Here is a 23,010-nt window from a genome sequence, read left to right as displayed (position 1 = left end):
TTGTTCATAAAAAAATAGCCAATTTTATACAGCACTTTCTAAAAGAATCTAAAACTTGCAAGTTTTAGTAACTTCATCAAAGAAACATAGCTAGGGCTGGGGATTTACCTCAGCGGCAAAAGCGCCTGCCTGGCAAGCGCAAGGTCGTGAGTTCGGTTCCCGGTACCGGAGAAAAATAAAAAAAACAAAAAACAACAAAAAAAAAAAAACAAAAAAAATAAAAATAGATACGTCATTTGATCCAACTATGCCCCTATACCACTCCTTGGTATGTTTCCAAAAGAATTAAATAGTCTACTACTGTGATTCATATGTACCCATGTTTATAGTGGTGCAATTCATAATAGCTAATTGAGAAAACAATCTAGATGCTTCTCAACAGGTAAGTGGATAAAGAAAATGTCTATATATTCAAAAGAGTGTTATGCAGCCATAAAGAAGAAAGAAAGAATGAAAACACACTTCTAGCTGGGTATGGTGACAGACACCTGTAAGCCCTAGTACTCTGATAGACTAAGGCAGCAGGATCACAGGTTTGAGCCCAGCATAAGCAATGTCATAACTTTGCCAGGCCTTAACTCAAAAAAAAAAAAAAAAAAAAAATTGAGCACATAGCTCAGTGTAAAGGCCTGGGGTTCAATCCCCATACCACAAACAAACAAACAAAAAACCTTTCCTGAGATGAACTTTCATAATTTGAAAAGAACCATTGTTACATGGAAATATTCTTCTACTGTTTTGTCTTCTAAAAGCCAGAAAGTATGAAAACAAAACATACTGAAAAATTGTGATATGACAAGAACACTAACACTCTAAAGCAAATTAAGCTAATGTGAAGGAAAGCAATCCAAATCAAAACAGATGGGGTTGATAGGATTGGAACCCAATTATCTCTTATCTCATAGTGAACATTTCCCTTATTGTTTTTAAAGATGTTCAATCTAGCAGGCAAGAAAATGACAAATAAGCTAGGACCTGTTGCACAAACTTTGAGCTTAAACTGGAACTTAATCTTTCTTACTTATTCTAACCTTATTTTTCCTTAATTTTGCAAAGTTGGAAATTCCATTTTACTGGATCAAGTAATTACTCTATTAGTGGATCAACTAACTACTAAGTAAATAACTAATCTATTCAAAAAGAGTATAGCTAAGTGTGATGGTACACACTTGTAATCCTGGCAATCAGGAGGCTTAGGCAGGAAGATGACCACAAGTTCGAGGCCACCCTGGGCTAACAGTGAGTTCAAGGCCAGCCTGAACTACACAGCAAGACCCTGTCTCAAAATACTATGAGAGAGAAAGCATGCAAAGAAAATACATATATATAATCACAAAACTATTATTGAAAAAACATAAACAATACAAAGAAAATTATCATTTTATAACTGAAATGAATGTATCTAAAAATAGGGTCACCTGCCTTATCCTAAAGAATTTGTCTGTTTTCAGAAGTTAAGAATGATCAAAACCATTTCGCTACTTTTCGACATGACAGAACTTTGTAAGTGAAGAAGTTCCTAATCATTTTCAGTAAAGATGACAATAATGTCTGAATAGCTACAACTTAGTTACTTAAGCATAAAAAAATGAGGTTTTTTTGCTTAAAATATTTTAAGATTTTAAGGACTGTATATATTCATCAGATTCTTCTGCTAGTCCCCTGGTTCTCAATTCTGTCAGGACTAATATCCTCATGTAATAAACCATATCTTATACTTTATAACTTTGAAAAAATTCATAGATATATGATGAACCTACATAGATAATTTCAAATAAAAATTTGAGATAATACCTAAACTTTGGTACACAGAAAATAGTTTGTAAAATATATTTTTTCAAAAACTATATGGACACAATGAAACAAAAAAATTATGAAGTCAAATGCCTACAGATAAATGTAGAATTACCATAAATACGAAAATTATATACACCGATACAGGTGTGCTATATTTGTACCTCAACTACTGTATGAAGAATAGCAACAATCTCAGTGATACAATCTTCCAAAATCATCAAAGTACTCTAGTAGGTAATATTATGCTCAAGACCTTGTAACATCCATACCCTAATCCCCAGAGGCAGTGAAATTAAGAACTTTGAAATAGGGAGACTATCCCCTATTGCTCAGGTGAACTCAATCTTACAACATGAGTCTTTAAAACTGGAGGATTTTTTTCAACCTCTGGGCAGAAAAAGAGACAGCAGACTGAGGAGAACTCAGTGGTCCCTTCCTAGTTCTGACAGTGAGAACTGGAAAGAGGTCAACCGAGAAGCTTGGTAAAGGCCCAGGTGAATTCCTCCATAACCGTGGGAGGGGAGGAAAGACTTCCTAATCATTTCAAATTCAGATCAAAAACAGAACATATTAAACAACTATAAACATTTTTTACAGGATAAAAAATAATCCTAAGTAAAGGTGAAGGGCAACTGACAAACTAAGAGAAAATATATGCCACATATATAAGAGATAAGAGGCAAATATCACTAATATATTAAAAACCCCAAAATGAAAGAAAAAATTAAATACTTGATTTAAAAAATGAGCAAAAGAAACAGGTAATCTACAGATATATAAGTGGCTCTTTTATATATATGAGAGATTCTTACGATTTACATCTCAAAGCTCTTATGCAAAAAGAACACAAAAAAAGCTTTTCAACTTCTAAGAAAGGCAAGTTAAAAGTATTTTAAGATAATATTTCTATCAGTTAAAAACATTAAAAATCTTGACAGCCTCTTCTGTTGGTATTGCTGACTGAAATGCAGAATGATGCCACCATTATAGAGGAAAAGTTGGCAAACTCTAAGAAAACTTATTGATCTGGCAATCTTATTTCTAGGAATTTTTTCTGAAAAATGTTTCCAACAACATAAAAATGAGGATTGGATAAGAAAATTGTGGTACTTTTATATAATGGAATATTACTCAGCTGTAAAGAAAGATAGACTTGAGGCTTTTATAGGTAAATGGTCACAACTACAGACCATACTCATAAGTGAAATAAATCAAACATACATGTGCAAGCACCGCATTGTTTCTCTAGTGTAAAGCCTGAAAGAGTTAATTTAAACTAGGAGATATGATAGACATTGGGAATTGATAGGAAAGCACTCATAGGTAAAGGACAACTGGAATATGGGAAAAGAGAAGGGAAAGAAGGAGAAAGTTTGTATATATGTATATGCAGGATAGTTAACACAGGTGTTCTACTGTCCTGTATTTCCTTGCTGAAAGAAACTGTCAGTGAGGCATTTGTTGATTAGCTTTGTATGTCTATATGTGTTTTCATGAGAAACTACATTGAAGATATCAATATGTAATACAATAAGCATTGTTAATTCCCTACCACTCTGTTTGTAACTCTGTAATGTCTGTACTGATCCTTTGCTATTTTGTAAAATGTTGTCGATCTGTTAGTATTTTCCTCCTTTTATTTCTAAAATAAAAAAAAAGAAAAAATACATACACACAAGGTTATTCACTGCAACTTAGTTTGCAATTACAAAGTATTGAAAATAATCCAATGTTCAAAACACAGGAGATTGGTTGAATATACTCCATTTATTCATACAGTGGAATAATATTCAGCTATTTTTTAAGAAAGAATAAGGCAGAGCTCTATGAAAAGAAAAAGACAAGTAGCCCTGTTTTATAATTCCTACTACAAAATGGGTAAAGCACATAGACTTTGAAAACTCCCCTTTTCAACTAGACATCTGTTATGCAGTCCTGAAGGGAATGGAGAGCTGAACAGCATGTGTTGCTCAGCTAACTGCATAGGATGAGGTCATGGAGGGACAAATACAAAAGACCCACGTGCTAAACAATGGAATTTTATCTGACAAAGTATGAGAAATGATGCAAAAATGTAAAGCAGGCTGAAAATTAGACAGAGCAAAAATACATACTGGAAGGATAAACTGGGCAAAAGCAAGGCTAAAGGAGGGTGGAAAGCATAGGAACCTATCATGGGTAACCTTGTTGAGGACTGACCCTCTGAAGTAAATTACTATACAAAGTGACATAAACACACTAAAGATGTGATAAGGCACAAAGTAACTAAACTCCAACAAACTAATTTATTTTGATGAAAAGAAAAAGTATAGATTGGAATTAGGTAGAATTAGGAAAAAGAGATCTGGTTTCAGTTCAGCTGTAAGAAGAAAAACTGATCTAAGGAGTCGATGATCATCTAAGACTTCCATATGTTGTAGACAGTGATTATTTTTATTAAGAGTTCCACAAACTTAATGGTTCTCAAAATTTTGATTAGATTTGACTTGGCCTTTAATCCAAATATTTTTTAGAAGAACTCAGATCTAATGTATTTATGATGGTGTCTAAAGAAATCTGGAAACACACCCTTATCGGGTTGTAAAGGAAAAAAATAACTTGTATTTCTTCAGAACTATGAAACGAGTGGCTTCAACACTAAAAATAATCACTTAAAAAGAATCTGACCCAACACTTGAGCCAAATGATATGACTTTTATAGCCTATTATAAACCTTATTTTATGTACTGCCACAAATTTATGCTAAAGTTCTCTTTTCCTTTTGCTTCATATGAAATACATATCTAAAAATAGTCAAGTCTAAAAATAAGGCCAAACCTGCAGATTAAGTGTAGCTTTATGCATGTACAAATAACAGAGATGTCTCCACATCTTCTAGGAAAACAAATGGTGGCTCTTTTGTTCCCACTAAATTCTGCAGGTTGGGTCAAACCTCTGTAATATTTTCATTAATGTGGACTACATTACTATAGAATCAAAATTATTCTTTAAGTCTATTAAGTTATGTCTTAATTACTTTTCACACTGCTGAGACAAAATACCCGACACCTAAAGTTAAAGGAGGAAAGGTTTATTTTGGCTCTTGATTTGTAGAGGGTTCAGTGCATACTCAGCTGGCTCCAAGGCCAGGTGGCATGGCAAAGGAGATAAAAAAACTCATGGCACGGAAGGCGGAAGGCAGGAGACAGTAAAAGCAGCAAGCAAGAAGCAATAGCAGCAGCCCTCTTTCTGTCCCTTATATTCTATTCAGGCTACAAACTGTTAGGGTGGTTGGCGCTCACACCAGTGTGGGCCTTTCCATTATCCATACCCAGAGCTATGCCAAACCAATCAGTGGACTGATGCAGTAATTACACACCCTTAATACCAACATCACACACACTATAGACCCAGCCACTCTGAAAAGCACCACCTCTGACTGCATGAGGCATTGGGGGCACATCTAGACACAAGCCATAACAAATTAATTCTTCTGTTCCAGAGATATCAGTGAGCTTTACTACAAATATCTAAGTGCAGGCAGAAAAAGTCTAAAATTTAATCTCAGAGTCTTAGTTTCTATCATGAAAATCAACAATTAACAAAACCTATAAATGTCAACACAGTGCCTAACATATTTTATACCAATTCACTGAAAAAGAGAACAAGAAACATTTTCACCCCCAAATATGTTACAGTTACTGTATTTCTCTATTTCTTTCCAAAATCTGTATTTTCATCCCATAAAGTACTTTTTTGTTGACATTTTCTCTGAAGACTGATGACCAGGAAAGTAAAGTGGAAAAAGAAAAAGTATATTCAGAGGTATGTGATTAGTTTGCTTATCTCTTTGTCATTTTTCCTGTTCTTTGAAGACACCTACAAGGTTGGCAGGATACGTAAAAGGACAGGCAAAATATCCTTATGGGAAACTTACGTGCCTTATTATCACCCATATTTTTCAGAGAGAAAAGATTTATATGATATTACTAACTGACAGGCCTCATAAGTCAGAAGTGTATCAGAACACAGAATAGCCTGCCATCAACTTTAATGCAGTATCTTTCTACCTTTGGTTATCTCTCCACCTACACATTAAACAGGAAAGCAAAAATATATTAAAATAAAACAGTATCCTGAGAAGTTTATTCTCATTCTTCAAAAATACATAAGGACTTGTTCCGAGACTCTTAGAACTAATTCTCTCATATATATTAATGACAACAACCTCAATGGAAGAATACTTTTGGGAGATTTTCAGTGTAGCTAAGAGATCTTAGTTATTGGACGCACATATAATTTTATTTTGGGCTCTTTCTATAATGGACAGGTGAGATGAACATAAATTTCAAGCTCAAGCATCCAGTGTAAAAAGTTATCATAACCTGACTATGGAAACCTGATACAGGAATAACAGTGTTTGAAAAAAACTGATGAGGAATATAAAGTATTTCACTACAAGGATTTAATATTTATAATCTTAACTTATTTTACAACATATGTTGATGATTCAAAGTTTCTCCCTGTTGTTTGGTAGAAAAACACTTTTATTGGAAATTAGAAGGCTGGGGGCTGGGGATTTAGCTCAGCGGCACAGCGCCTGCCTGGCAAGCGCGACGTGAGTTCAATTCCTGGTACTGGGGAAAAAAAAAAAAAACAACAAAAAAAAGGAAATGAGAAGGCTGATGGTGAACAGAGCAGAGAGATGAGAAAGTGCTATCCTCGTATCATTTCTAATGTGAACCATGGAAGGGGATGGACAGAGGAACAAGCATATGAAGCCAAATATCTTCTGATCTTTGACAAAGACATCACGAAGCATGATCACGTAAGAAGGCTAAGTATTCTTCATGGTATCCTCCATATATTTAGTTACAGATATATACCTCAAATGTACTTACTTCCTGTAAAAATCTAGGAGACTAGCCGGGCATGCTGGCGCACGCCTATAATCCCAGCATTCCGGAGGCTGAGGCAGGAGGATCGTTGTGAGTTCCAGACCAGCCTAGGCTATAAAGTGAGCTCAAGGCCAGCCTGAACTGTACGGGAGACCCTGTCTCAAAAAGACCAAAAAAAAAAAAAAATCTGGGAGACCTAGAATCACTTTACAAAAAAGTAATTTCAAACACTTTTGTAGGTTCAAAGACTTGCTATCTGTTATAGAATGTAAAAATATACTTCCTTTTTCCTATATGTTTATCTCCCAATACTCAGAGTATCCCTAGTTTAAATCTCTTCACTTTGATTCAAATTCTTTATGATTTCATAAATCTGGACATATATAGGGTTCTTCATAGATTTCATCTTAAACAGTTGAACTTTTTAAGTCTTTCAATCAATTATTTTAATGACTTTTACCTCTTTCTTTTTACCTTTCTACCTTTACTATCTTTCTTGAAATATGATAATAAAACCTATACAAAAGAGTGGAGATATGGATTCCCCCATAGGTTTACAAAGAGACATGATGCTTTCTATTTTGTTTCCAATACTGATTTCACTGCAAGTCAAAAGCCTAAGTAGTACCCAGGTGCTCTGAATAAGCTAAAAGAAAAAAAAATTAATTTTACAGAGAATTCTCATTGTGTACCTCAGTAATGGGTTATTCTGCTTGTAGTACCAAGTAATTGCAATTCTGTCCAAATTCAGGCTGATTCAATAAATAAGTACAGAGTACCTTAAAACCACATGAAAGGAATCTTCTCAACAGAATCATTTGAACATGAGCAGCTAGCAAAATTTTCTATGATCTAATGTCACAACTAATTGGTTTAAATGTCATCTTTCAAAAATGAGAACATTTTAACCTACATTCATTTAGTATCAGTACAAAAAGCACACACAAATAAGCAAAAAACATAAAAGGTGACCTAGAGTGTAAGTAATAGTATTCATATTCACTTTCAAAACCAAAGAATTACAATAAAAACTCTGCTACAAGTAAGAAGCTACCATACCTAGCCAAAGATTGACATAGCATCAAAAAATTAGCAAGATAAAATGTGTCAGGCAAGATAGTTACAAAAGATACAGAACAGAAAATTTCACTCTGTAACAATACCAACTGTAAATTTGTTTTACAATACTATTACAACATGTACATCCACCAAAATAATCTATTCAAAAATACTTTGAAATAAATGTAAACAAGGAGACAAAAAACTTGTACACTGAAAACTGTGAAATACTGTATTAACTGAAAGAAATTAAAGAAGACATAAGTAAATGAAAAGGTAACCATTTTTATTAATTGGAAGACTTTATATTAGTAAGATGATACTATTACCCAAAGTAATCTACAGACTGAATACAATGTGTTTCAAAATCTCAATGACTTTTTTTTTTAACAGAAATAGTGAAACCTGTCCTAAAATTCACATGGAATCTTAGGGGACCTTGATGAGTCAAAACAACCAAGGAAAGGAATAACACATGTAAAGGTTTTCTACTTCCTGATTTCATAACTTACTATAAAACTATATTAACAAAACAGTATGATACTGGTATAAGGACAAACACATACAGTAATAGAATAGATAGCCTGGAAATAAGCCATTGCACATATGGTCAATTAATTCATAAGAAGAGCACCAATTCCATCAATTAAGAGTAAAGACAGTCTTTGCAACATTAGTGCTGGGAAAACTGCATATCCAAATCCAAAATATAAAGTTCGACACCTACTTTATAGCCCATACAAAAAACAATTCATAATGGATCAAAGATCTACATTAAAGACCTAAAACAGTAATAAAATTATTAGAAGAAAATGGGGAAATTCATGCCATTAAATTTAGCAGTAATTTATTGAATATAACACCAAACACATAGGCATCAAAATAAAAATGATAAGTTGGACTTCAATAAAATTTAAAACTGTTGCACATCAAAGAACACTGCTAAGGGAATGAAAAGACAACCTACAGAATGAGAAAAAAACATTTGCAAGTCATTTATGTGAGAACAGATTCTATATGTACATTACATAAAGAACTCAAAACCACTCAACAACAAAAGGCCCTACTAAAACACAGGCTTGAACTGCTATTTTTCCAAAGAAGGTATACAGGTAGTCAATGGTCACATGAGAAGATGCTCAGCAGCAGTCATAAAGGGAATACAAAACAAAACTTCAACATATACCACCTCGCACCCAGTAGTGTGACTACTACAGAACAAAAGCAAAAGTGAAAATAAACATTGATGAGAATGTGGAGGAAATAAAACCCTCAGGCATTGCTGGTGGGAATGTAAAATGGTATATCTGCTGTGACAAATAGTCTATCAGTTCCTCAAAAAGTTAAACAGAGAATTACCCTATGATTCAGCAATTATACCCCTACATATTACCTAAAAGAATTAGAAGCTAGGACTCAAATTCTTTTATATACTTGTTCACAACAGAATCACTTATAATAGTTGAATGGTAGGAACAACCCAAAGTTCCAGCAACAGATGAATATGTTACAAAAAGTAGTATACACATAAAATATTATGTGTATACACAGAATATTCAGCTATAAAAGGAAATAAAATTCTGATACCATGTTACAACATGGAAGAACAATGAAAGCATTATACTAAATAAAACATAGACAAAAAGGACAAAAATTATATTATCCCATTTATATGAAGTACATAAAGTAAGCAAATTCATAGGGACATGAAGTAAAATAAGAGTTATTAGAGGCTGAGGGAAAAGGAAGTCATTAAAAATTATTGTGTAATATTTCTGTTTAGGATGGTAAATAAGTTTTAGAAGGACAAAGTGGTGATGGTTACATAAGACTGTGAATGTACTTAATGCTAATCAATTGTACATATAAAACTGGTTAAAATGGCAAATTTTATGTTATACTATATATATATTTTATAGCAATAAAAAATAATAATTCATTCAGTAAAGACCTATTATCATCCACTGTAGCTCAAACCAACTTTGCTCAGATTTCCCAATTCCCAGTAAACATCCTCTGTGTATGTATGTGCACACACATAAAGTCAGTGTCTCTTGAAAAAAGACTCTGGTGTACTACATGCATCAGATGTCCTAAAATGAACTTTCAAAGCTCTAAAGAAGTACTCACTCTCTAGTTTGATTGATGTTTCAGTTATATATCTATGTGAAAAGTTCAAGCCAGGCATGGTGTCACATGCCTGTAATCCCAGCACTCAGGCTGAGACAGGAACATCACAAGTTTGAGCTCAGTCTGGGCAATTTAACAAGTTAGTGAGACTCTGTCTCAAAACAAAAAAAAACAAAGAGCTAAGAACTGGGGATGTAGCTTAGTGCAAAACCTTCAGGTTCAATACCATCCTGCCCCAATACCACCAAAAAAAAAAAAAAAAAAATTCAACAGATCGTAATGCTGATGAAATTGAACAGATCATAATGCTGATGAATTCAATATATCATAAGGCTGATGAAATTCAACAGGTAAAAATGTAAACACAACAGGTCATAATGCTAAAATATTCATGCTTATAGTCCCAGAGCTAAAAATGAACACTGTACCTGATATAGCATAATAGGCTCTATGTTGTATCCTAAGGTATCAGCAAAGTTCTTAGCGATGACTGTTTTTCCACAACCCTACAAATGGAAATACAATCATTAAAGGGTGAGTCAAAACATCCCTAAACTAGGAAACAGAACTTTGCACTGAGGTTGCTTTTCTTACCTTTCCTCCAATTAAACATATGTCCTTAACCATATGAGACTGCATCATTTCAGCCAATAGCTGCTTATGACTTAAAGTCTGTATGAAGTGGTCTGATGCACAAGGCTGACCTAATGGTCTGGTTCCAGCTGGCACCTAAAGAGAGGTAAACCAAATCGTATATGCTTTTCTCAAAATATTAGTCACCTGAAGCACATAACTGCCACTTACCCCCGCCCCCATTAATTCCTTGCTCAACTCAATTCTGTACTAGTCTTTGATATTTCCACTGACTAACAAGTATTTTCTCCTTTACAGATCCAAAGATCCCCATCATCAAATTTCCAAATTAACATTCTTCTAAAATTAAAGTCCTATTCTTCCAGCTATTCATAAGAATTCTGTCATTTTTATGCTCTTCACAACTTGAAGAAAATCACTACTAAAGAATAAAGGTTTTTTTTTCTCAATTTCCAGTTAAGAACCCAGAATTTAAAACAGCCCAAACTAGAAACCCCAGGGTAACCAGTAACCTCCTGATTTCTAAGAGCCATTATCCACAAATTCTCTCCATTTCTTATCCTGGTGTACCACTCAAAAGCATCCATTCATAAAAATCTCTCCTCTCATCCTCCATAGCTACGTCTCCTTTCATTTGATTTTTAGTTGTTCTTGCTTTCTTTATTTCTATCTCTAGATTCATTACATTTTAGTCCCTGATTATTCTTTGCCTAGGGACATTTTCTTTAAAAATAAAATTTATTTTCTAAATGATATATAAACATAAAAATGTACATGTCAATAAGGTGCTGTCCAACATGGACGGGTATATACATTGTATAATGTAAATCAGGTTAAGTATGTTTCCTCAAACCTTTATCATTTCTTTACAATAAAAACACTGAAAATCCCTTCAGTGAGCTTTTTGAAATGCAGAGTACATGACCGTTATCTATAGCGCCCTATTATGCAACAGCACACTACAACCTCTTGCTCCTGTCTGACTGTAATGCAGCATCCACTGATCAACCTTTCCCAGTCCCTCCGTCCCCATTACTCTTGCCAGCCTCAGTTAACCATCATTTATTCTCAACTTCTATGAGATCAACATTTTTAGGATCCTCATATGAGTGAAATTATGATTTTAAATTTCTTTTTCCTCCCCTTAGTCTCCTGGAGGCCACGTTGACTTGACTTAATCAGACTACATGCAACATGTGTCCCAAAGAATTGTTAAGTTTGGAAGTGATAGTATCATTTTGCATTAAAGAAGGACCATCCTGACACTAACATGGAAGGCTGGAGGAATGAGATTAGAGAAGTGTCTCGGTTACTTTTCTCTCTTTGCTGCGACAAAATACCCAACAGCCAAAATTAAGGAATTAAATTATTTAGCTGAGTCTGGAGCTTTCAGTCCATAATCAGCTGGCTCCAAGGCAGGGTGGCAGGGCACAGGGGCAACACTTCAAGGCGGCACAAGACAGCAAAAGCAGCAAGAACAAAAAAAGGGGAGAGCAAGCCTCTTTTCCTCCTTATATTGTAGGCGGGCTCCCCCCACCCAGGGGGCGTGCAGCACTCACATAATCTCCATGCCCTCCTCCTGTACAGGCTCAGGATGATACAAAGTAAGGACCCTGGCCCCAGATCAGTCACTTAGTTAACCTTCTAAACTTCTCAAATTGACACAGTGAACACCATTCCAGAGGTGCAGGGCATGTCCTTTTCACCCCAGGATATAGAATTACTGAGTCACTTAGCCAAGGCCTAGACTCCTCAAGTTGACACAATGTATCAACCATAACAAGAAAGAAGGTGGAGGGACAAGATTAGAGAGCCCTAACCAAATAGTGAGGACTGACACTTACCTCATGACTCTGAACACTGTCAACAGTACCCAAGATGTCACCACATTTCTATCCCTGGGTCACTGGAGAAAGCCTATGCCAAAGATTTAACTCTACCTCCTCTCTGAAGCTTTCCCTCACCCCTGGAGCCCCAGTATTACTTCCTTCTCTAAAACTCTGCTGCCACTCATCTCAGTGCAGACCTTACTCACCCACTTCCAGACTGTCAGAAGTCACTCATCTGACAGCATGGTACAATGTGACCCTGCCTAGAAATCCCAGTGGTGCCACTCCCTAGCTGCTGACCACAAGTGAATCAATCAATCACTGTACATGCAGTTGTTTAATCTATAAAACAGTGATAATAAAATTTACCACCAGGACTACTGGGGAATTTAAATGGCATATGCAATGAGACAAATATGGAAGCCAGTACACAGTAAACACTCAGTCAATCTTAATAAAGTGAGCCAGACACATAGTATCGATGTTTACTTCAATGTATGGTAACATGAACATTAGTAGTAGCACATTAAAACAAAATTCTATTATGAAAGTTTGCTCTCCCATAACGTAAGAAAACAAGCATTGATATACACTCAAGTATTTTTTCAAGCTGTGTTTTTCAGTTTCCTGTGACATTTTGGGGTTCTTAGGGCCCTAAAAACAAGGGTTAGAAGGAAAGGAAGCAGAGCAGGTGGACAGAATTCTGTGATCAAATATCTTTCTCTTTCAAAAACTGCTGAACTAAAGCAGAGCTCCTCTTGCAACTGTTCCATGTATCAGGCAATAATTTTATTCAAAAACAGGATTCTCCAGTGGCTAAAATGTTTGAAAACATTTCTTACCAGGACTCACAGTACCAAATGTTTTCATTAATCAATACTTGACTTCATTTTTCCAGAGGTAAACTTTAATAAAGTTGAAGAAAGGCTATTCTCTCTTTTGAAGAAAGGCTATCCTCTCTTCGTCCCAAATTTTTTCTACTTAAAACCACATGAATATACATCTCCATGGAGTCCAAAAATACTTATAAGGGGATCATTCACCTACTTTAGGCCATAAAAATGGGCAGAGTAAGGTATATCTGTGAATATCTTTGAATGAATACATCTGTGGCCATTACCTTAATGGTCACTTCTTTTCCTGCAACTTGGAGAGTCACACAAGCTTGGGAGATGCGGTTTTCGGTCATCTTCTGCACTCTTACAATCTCTTTAGGAAGCACAGAGCTTCCTGAATCTTGGAGTTCAAAACGCTATAAAATTAAAAGAAAGTCTTGTAATTTACTTTTCATTTGAGAATGTCTGGAAAAGTCTACTTAGTTAGAACTGAAATCACTCCATATTATAAAAATAGAAGTTAAAAATGTTAATGAAAATATTTCTACTTTCTACTAATACCATTCTACTTAAACCAATTATTAAAACAGATATGAAAATAGTCCCTACAATTTACTAAATGACAGGAAACAGAAATGTTTAATTTCTGGCATTGTACAAGTTCACAACCTACATTCTGGATAATGATATATTCTAATCTGATAGCGATAATAAAACTCTTGAAAACCTACTGAAGTAAAATAAAGCCTATGTCCGCCGACTCTTTAAATCATCATTAAGTTAATGCGTTACCTGCAATTCATGAGAACAGAATTTCTTGGACACAGTTGTGCTGTCTACTTATGGGGATAGCTTAATTGATTAAAATACACTATGACAGCCTCCCATAGCAAGGGGCCTTCTATACCCTAGAGTTCTCAGTATTTGTCAAATTAGACTTAAAAGGCCAGGACCATTGACTCTTTCTAGATGCGAGGCAATTATCAATGTTCTAAATCATCCTGTAAAAATCTTATATTAACTTTGGAACATTAGCACTATAGAGAAAGAATTGTATATCACTGAGAGAACAGATCCTATGTAGTCAACAGAATGAAAGAACTATAGAAAATAGAGTTTTCCAAGAAAAAATCACATTAAACCTCAATATTCTAAACAAAAGAAGTCAGCTACAGTCTTCATTTTGGTATTACAAGTTCTCAAGACAAACACTATCTGCTTTCCCTAAATATAGGAAAAATTATCTATTTCCACTGTCATAAAAATAAAACCTCTACATTTTACACAATATAAGCAAACCTCTACAGTGTATTACACAATTTGGTAAGAACTATTTCCACATTATAGATAAAAAGCTAATATTGACAAAATAATAGTTTCATGCAAAAAAAAAAAAAACACAAAACACTACACTGTATTTTACAGAAGAGTCAATAGAAAAGCAGTAAGGTCTAACCAGGTAATTAAATTCACTAGAATTGGCACGCATATAGCTCAGTGGGATAAGCACCAGCCTGGCAAGCACAAGGTCCTGAGTTCAACTCCTGGTACCAAAATATAAATAAATAAATAAATTCACTAGAATTTAAAACCAAGAATCATTTCTATGAAAAAAAAATGAGCTGAAAGGTACCGTTTTTATCCTAGCTACAGTAGTGTCATTCTAAGTTGATATAGGATTGATGTCAGAATACTCACATTCTAGAAATGAAAACAAATGTACTGAATCATTTGCTATACTGGTTTTATCCCTATAACCTTATAAATAATTCATGCTAAAATACTTCTGCAGAATAAAAATAGCAGGCTAGATTACACTAAGATAGTAAAAGAACTAAAGTTGCAAAGTGAATTACCATTTGCTGGCATAAGAAATTTAGAGGACTGTTAATCAGAAAGGTAATTCAGAGTAAAAGAGACATAATTCTTTCAAATTACACACCAGCAGGATGTAGAGGATGAGCGCTTATTTACCTTTACCACTTTATGGGTTTTTCCAAGAATTCTTGAATTTCAATTAAACAAACAGAACATTTTATGATATACTTTCCTTGGAGCTATATTATTTAAACTGAAATTTATAATTACATAAACTGATATGTAAATCATACAGATGTGGGTCTATACGGCATCCACATTCATCCCCATAATTCTTCATTCTGTCTCATCGTGCTATGCACTTTCTTCCTTTTAGTAGGCCAGTTAGCACTAAGAGAAATTTTCCACACTGTGCTAACTGTTAAAGACCTATGTGGTCCCAGTCTTTCGTGGGCTTTTACCCTAAAGCTCTCCACTGCCTAATACAAGCCACTACTGTTCTCCCAGACAGTCAGTCTGACCTGTGCATCCCCGCCAAGGCAGGCAAGCTGGCTGTCTCCTCCACCCACAGCATGGCCTCCGGACATGTACTCCTCTACCCCTCACTAGAATGCAAGCCCCTCTAGGGAAACAGCAAGTGTATCTACTTGGTTCACTCCCAGATCTCCAGAACCTAGACACACACTTGGGTCCTAAGTGATCAATTGAGATTTGTTAAATGAACAACTATAAATTTTCCTTTATCCTTAAAATCACCTCTTTTCATCAATTTTCTCTTCCTATTGTCTCACGTTTCTTAAAAAAAAGGATTAATCCCTTAAGTGTGAGTGAAGGGGAAGCCACACGAAGTCTGACTCCATTTCAAGTTATAAATCCATCACTGCAGTTCCTGGGTGGAAAGTATGTTCTTACATCATTCTGATCTAAGACGCAATGGTGCTCTGGAAATGTCCTTTCACAACTCACCCAAGCCACATTTTCCATGAAATCCATAAATTTCATCTTCTCCCTATAAAGATGTATTTCCCCATTCCAAGAAACAGATAGTTATTTCTTAATTCTATAGCATCTTTTAGCATACCTCGTTTTTGCTTCTGCTCACCATCAAACTTATTTCACTAGTAGTATATAGTCACTGTTTCATCTTCCTCATCTTAAATTTGCTTTTATATCCACCAATTTTTGATTTATATTCCCACCTAACACTGCTTTTGGTAGGTACACCAATAATACCACAATTGCCAAATTTAATAAACTTTTTCTTTATATTTCACTGCATCATCCTTCTCAGTCTCTTTTGTGAGTTCTCCTTCCTCTTCCTAACCAGCACACATGAGGCTACTTCAAGAGTGAACAATTTGAGAGAGGATATTAATTGACAGAATATAGGGTAGGTTGAGGGGCTTTGAAAGAAAGTGAGAAATTAAGAATGCCCATCAATCCAAGCTGAGAAAACTAAGAAGACTCAGACACCACTGATTAATGTAAGACAGTGAAAGAAGCAGTACGCTGTGCATGGATGCTACACAACTGCCTTGTGAAGGTAAGGTTTACAGTTAGATTTAGGCATATTTTCTATTTATATTCCGTTTTTAAATAATCTCATCCAGTTGCCTGACTTTATAAGTCATCTTGCATGTTCATGACTTCTGGTTTTCTTCTTTCTAGTTTCTCCTGAAATGCTGACTTGTACATGTAAATGCCTTCTTGAAAGTTCCATTTGGATAACTAATAGTCATCTCCAGTTAAACATGTCCAACATTCTGGTCTTCATCTTCCCTCAATGTCTTCTTGAATGAAGACTTTTAGATTATTCAGGTCTTCTCCATTTCAAAAATTCCCCAGTCCCAAAAGCCTAAAATCATACTTAATTCATTTTCTCAAGCCTATTTCCAATCTTTCAGCACATTGTATTAACTCTACCTTCATAATATAACCCCAGTCAAACTACATCTTACCAACCTTACAGCTGGTTAAAGCTACCATAATCTTCCAACTAGATTATTACAAAAATCTACTAACTTGTTTTTCTCTTTCACCCTTATGTTCCACAGTATATTCATCACCCAGCAAGAATATGAGCCTAATGAAATGAAGACTTACGAGACCTTCTTCAAAACTTCCTAACAGTATTCCATCTCCCTCACACTGGAAGCAGAAATCTTTTGAATGGCCTACAGAGCTCCTCATGATCTGCTGGCCTTTAACTTCTAACTTTATCTCCTACTCACCTATCCTTCACTCACTCTGTCCCATTACATTGTCCTTTGCTGTCCCTAGGACTTTTGCAGTGGCTATTACCTCTGCCCTAGGACTACTTTTCTTCAGCTTTTATTCAAATGTCATCTTCTCAGTGCCAACAGCAATTCCTCTGTTGACATATTATATACCTTACTGATTTATGTAATTAATTCAATGACTGTGACGCTTCACTAAAAAGTAACCTCCATGAAGTTGGAAACTACCTGTTTTGCTTAATGTTACACCACCCTTAAAATGCTGCCTGGCTAGATGACTGTGTGGAGTTGGCTAGCTGATTGTGGGGAAGCACAGATGCAATGAATAATCTAGAAGTCTTCATTCAACAAAACATCTCCACCTCACTGGAAACCATTTGTAATTACTTTCCTCTCAGAAGTCTCTCCTAACACTTCATAAAAATACTTTCTGCCATGACTGCTCTTCCTCTGCCTAATTTGAAAGTTCTTTTCCTCTATCCAACCCTTAAATGTTGGTGCTTCCATGGTTCCATACTCAGCCTGTTTCTCCTTACCGTGCTTGTTCCCTGGGTTCTTTCGTCCATTATGAATTCAACTAATACCTACACATCAATGACTCCCAGGTATTTATCTTTAGTATTAATAGAGTTCTAAAACCAAATCCGTATCTTCAAGTCTGCTAAACAACCCATCTGGAAACTTCAAATTCAAAAGGATCTTCCTGTATATTATTTTAAATCATACTAAATGTGTTTCTCCTTGTGTTCTCATGTTAGCTAAAGGCATCTCTGTCTACTCACTTTTCCAAGCTGGGATTTAGGGATATTCTTGACTTCTTTTTCTCCACGCTCCCAATACCTAACCCAGATTTTATCAGCTGGTAACATGTATAATCCTACCTCTGAGGCATTGCTCATAACCACTTAATTCCCATTTTACTGACCTATTTCAGGTTGCTACTGCTCTGCCCACAGCTATTCCTTATAATGCTATGAAATCATTACATTAATATAGTATCTATTGGAATACCTGATGCTGCAAGCAAATCATAAATTCCTTAGAAGCAGAGATCACACACTATCCATTTCTAAATACCTACAGTTCTGTATACATGTCACCATTTGTCAAATAATGAGTATGTAACTAGTGGTTGTTGAACTGGATGAAAACACTCAGTGAGAAACATTTCCAAGTTTCTAAGCAAAAACTATAGTTCAGATTATATTATCAGTGAACATGTAGCAGCACACCCTTTCTAAATCAACAAGGGAATTTACTGATTTAATCTTTGATATTATTTCTATGATGGAGTTCTACTTCAGTAAGACTGAAGCCAAGACATGTTATGAGAACTCTGGATGTATATGTGAACTCTAACAAAGCAGACCATTCTCAAAGTGTAGCAGATTCAAAATGAGAGCATTTTCTTTAAGACATCCTTAACTAAAAGCTACAAGTGATTTCATGACTACAAAAATGTGTTTTTAGAGCATGAACATCACATGACAAGCACCATCTGGGGAATGAAAGTCATTCCAGCCATTTTATAGCTAGCTTAGAAAAAAAGACATTTAGAATTCTAGCTGACTGCATTTTGGGAGACTAATAACTTTCTTTAAAAATGTAGTCTATGTGATTACACTAAAATTCAGATGGATTTTTAACTCAAATGCAACTATTCATTAATTTCTATAACAAACTAGAAAATAATCATTTATGAAATGAGTGTGTGGGTATACACACTTTCTTGACTTTCTCTATTATAGTGGATTTTTATTCCTTAAACATTTTTCCAAATTCAACATTTGTAGCTCTCTTATCAAAACTAATGAGGATATATATTATTTTGTCCATCTACAAATATGAACTTAAGATAATGCTTGGAAAAAAATGAAATTTAAGATAATGAACAGGCCATGCAGAGTGACCCAGAACAGATTATAAAGAATTATATGGATAAGTAGACCCTTCCATTCTGAAGGAAAAAATATTTAATGCTTTTACACATATACTAACACCTACATCAGTGTAACAATCTTACAAAACTTACAAAAGAAAGTTCTTTATTAGATTCAGATGAGTTCAGAACAGTGCATTAATGATCACTTCAGATAATTAAAGTGACAGAAGATAGCCACACTTTTTCTTCTCTTATCTAAGTTATACAAATAGGATTTTTTTCCTTTTTTAGAAGCCTGTACAATGAAACTTTGAATCATTTATCTGTAATATGAACTTTTAATCATTTCTATATTCCCTTTAATTCTGAAGGTCAAAATAAAGAGTATATAAAATGAAGCAACACTAGCTGCTTTCTTCAGAAAATTCAACTCTTCAAAACTATTCTATAACTTTATTATACAATTTGTATGAGTAGTTTTGAACTTAGAGACTACAAACACATCAAAGTGGTTTCTTTGTAAAGAAAACAGGCATTTGTTCATACCCGACTTATGTAGACACTGTCTTTCTTCAATTGTGTCACCAAAGAAATCCACATTGCTTCACTTTATCAGAACTTTCCAGGACAGTCTCCTCCCCAAGTTTATTTCCTTATTCCCAAGGCACAGGCATTGTGCTAAGAGCACTGGGGAAGCTCATCTGGGGTTGAGGATGCTTTTGATCTTCAACATCAGACGCTTCAGTGACCAATGCCAATGTAGCACAGATGGTGATTGATCAAAGGTAAGTTCTAGTTCTCTTTTTTCCCTAGCACTTAGAACAAATCTAAAACTGAACTATATAGTTAGAAGATGGCAGTTTCTTGACTCTTGAGCCTATGAATAAATTTTCCCATTTTCAGACAGTTCTCAACAGCCTCTCTTGACTTCCTCTTCTCTCTTCCCTCTCTATCTCTGTCTCTGTCTTGCACACGCACACACACAGCATACCTCTCTTGCTCTTTCATCAGTGGCTGCTCTTTCACTGCTTCGTTCTCTGTATTTCTGCTGTCTCTTCTGCTTTCCTTTGTCTCTTTAATGACCATTATCTTCTCTGTGCTTCTTCATGATTCTTTTACAGATTTTCTCCTTAATTACACTTTTTTATTTTCATTTTATTATTGTTGTTGACATCACCAATTAATGAAAATATTATTTCTTCCAGTTCTTTGCCTAACTAATCTAACAAAAACTTCACTGACACAACTCGAATGTACTGTCCTATTCTTCTGAGTTCTACTAGTAGAAGCACACAGGGTGCTTCTGTACCCCGAAAGACTACATGTAGAGGCTAAGGAAAAACAAATACTATTCCCTATGCTTGCTGAAGGTTGTCAAGTCCTGGCCTCCAGAAAATGAAGGTCCTGAAATATGTATCTCCATCCATGACAGCTTAGTGTTTACATTCTACCTGTATATTATTTTTTAGCCAGACTGTATAAGAGAAACCAAAATGTCTTCATAAGAGGGAACTAATTTGGGGAGTTAATAAATCTTTACCCAGGGTCAACAATTGTAACCATATAGCTATGCAAGCTCATATAATGTATTTGGCATTTTAGAAAACAATATTGTTAACTATACACCAAGGAAATTGTGTCATACATATTTTAAAAGAAAACAATGCCCCATGTACTATAAATGACATGTGAAAAAAGTGAGAACATGGGAATGGCTCCAGGGCACCAAAGGGCAAGGGGTAAGGGGAACAGGATGGGAAAATAGGTCATGTGAAGATGTGCCAGTTACAAGGTCCTAATAATCTCAATGAACATAGACATGATATGCCATAAACATGAACTAAGATTAATAACAATATCAAGAATGAAAAGGGGCAAAGGAGAACTATAGGAGGAGGGAGAGTGGGGCAGAGGAGGAGATTAAAAAAAGAAGCTAGCCATATTATGTACATGTACCCGCTCCCCAAGATGACTGTAAAAGGCATGCATTACAAACATGTACTATTAACATAAAAAAAATTTTTTTTTTTGTCTTTTTGAGACAAAATCTCACTATGCAGTTCAGGCTGGCCTTGAACTCACTTTGTAGCCCAGGCTGGCCTCGAACTCACAACGATCCTCCTGTCTTAGCCTCCCGAGTGCTGAGATTACAGGAGTGCGCCACCATGCCCGGCTTAAAATAAAATTTTTAAAAAGAAAAAAAGCAAGAACATTAAATGGTAGATTGTATGGCAATTTGTATACCTTTGCACAAAATGTTTGCTTTTCAAGTTATAGGTAGATAACCTAGTACAACTTAGTGTTATGTCAATATCTGCTTTTAGTTTTTATTTTTAATTTTATTTTGAATATTTAACATTTTTAAATTTAAAATTATTCCAAACTTGTAAGAAAATTGCAAGACACAGTTGTACTAAAAAAATTCTATTTCACCTTCACCCATGTCCCCAATGGTTAAAAATTTAAAATACTTTTCTCCCCCTTTTACTGCCAACATACATGTACACATGTACACACACACATATGTATGCATGCATGCCCCTTACCTGAAAAACATTCTGGTTTATTCTCCCTGAAAACAAGAATTTGGGCCAATATAATCACCATATCAGCTTTGAAATCAGGAAATTAATTAAATACAATAGTGCTATGCAATACAAGCATCTTGTAAGTTTTATCAGCTAAAACCACAATGTCCTTGTCCCTATCTGGTCCAACATCCAGTGCAGAAACATATGATGCAATTACCTCTCTTTAGTATTTGTTAAAACTGGAATATTTCTTCAGTTTTTCTCTACCTTTCATGGTCTAATCAGTTTTGATACAGGCCTACATACTGTGTAATAGCCAACTTAGGACTATCCAACATTTACTTAAAGCCAACATTCACCCTGATCTTTTAGTAGGATTTCCCAAGAACTAATGCTTTCTTCAACAGAACACTGGGGAAGCACACCATTTGAATCAATCCCACATAACCAAGTTGGTATTTCTGTAACAATGCCACTTCTCTTTGTTTCCAGTCAACTGAGTATTTTGTAGGGACATTTTCTGAAGTTATATCAATATCCTGTTCCTCACGGACATGCCACCCATCAACTCTAACATCCTATGTTGACACATTTCTAACTCAGCCACCACTCAGATAGTTGCCACATGATTTTCCTATTTATATAATTCCTTATATACTTACTAGTAAGCATTCTATATTAAGAAAGAAATTTTTCTTTCTCTCCCATATTTTTAAAATTTATTTGTATCAGTATGGACTAATGAATTTCTGTTCTATACAAGGGGTTATAATCAATTACTATCATTTGTATCTAATGCTCAAATCATCATTTTCTCTGTCATTTTGATAGGTTAACATTATTGATACAACATGAAATGTTCCCTACTCATCTTAAAGATTTCTTAGTCCAATCCTTGAGTCAGTCCTACTTCCAAGCAGTTTTGATGCTGCTTAGGGGAATACGATATTTAGAAACCAATGTCCTGGCATATCTTTTAGGGTCTCTCAGGAGATAGAGCTAGAAAATATGTACACACACAAACACAATCTTTATTATACTGTATATTAATTTATATATATTTTTAAAACATGATTTACAATAATACCCCCAACTCCAAATTAACACTTCAGAGATTTTCCATGCCTTCCCACTTTCCATGTTTATAGATTCCTTCTCCAACAATGAGAAGCACAGCTCCCACTGTCCTTAATATATGCACTCATTTGCTAAATCAATTTACTTATTTATGTAATGTAACAAATCTCAGCCACACGGTCTCTCTGTGCTGGCTTCCCCATTCCTTCTTTCTTGTCACCAGTATCTGATACTTTCCATACCTGGAAAAGAAAGGAGGGAAGGGAAAGGGGGAAGGGAGGAAGGAGACTAGAGGAGAAGGAAGGGGAGGGGAGGGGAGGAGAAGGGAGAGGAGGGGAGGGGA

General features: G+C 35.1%; 1 protein-coding gene across 1 annotated transcript in view; it reads right to left on the bottom strand.

The window, feature by feature from the left end:
- Vwa8 (von Willebrand factor A domain containing 8) overlaps nt 1-23,010 on the bottom strand; it is a gene marked incomplete at its 5' end in the record, with an annotated part of 371,699 nt that overhangs the window by 273,570 nt on the left and 75,119 nt on the right. Inside the window, 3 exon segments of the mRNA XM_013506956.1 lie at nt 10,292-10,369; nt 10,458-10,592; nt 13,407-13,538. Of these exon segments, the coding sequence (XP_013362410.1) occupies nt 10,292-10,369; nt 10,458-10,592; nt 13,407-13,538 (345 nt within the window).

Source organism: Chinchilla lanigera, unplaced genomic scaffold, assembly GCF_000276665.1.
Source record: "Chinchilla lanigera isolate Chin_1 unplaced genomic scaffold, ChiLan1.0 scaffold00117, whole genome shotgun sequence".
Lineage (NCBI taxonomy): Eukaryota > Metazoa > Chordata > Mammalia > Rodentia > Chinchillidae > Chinchilla > Chinchilla lanigera.
Note: the sequence above shows the minus strand (reverse complement) of the source record. Positions and strands in the feature narration are given on the sequence as shown.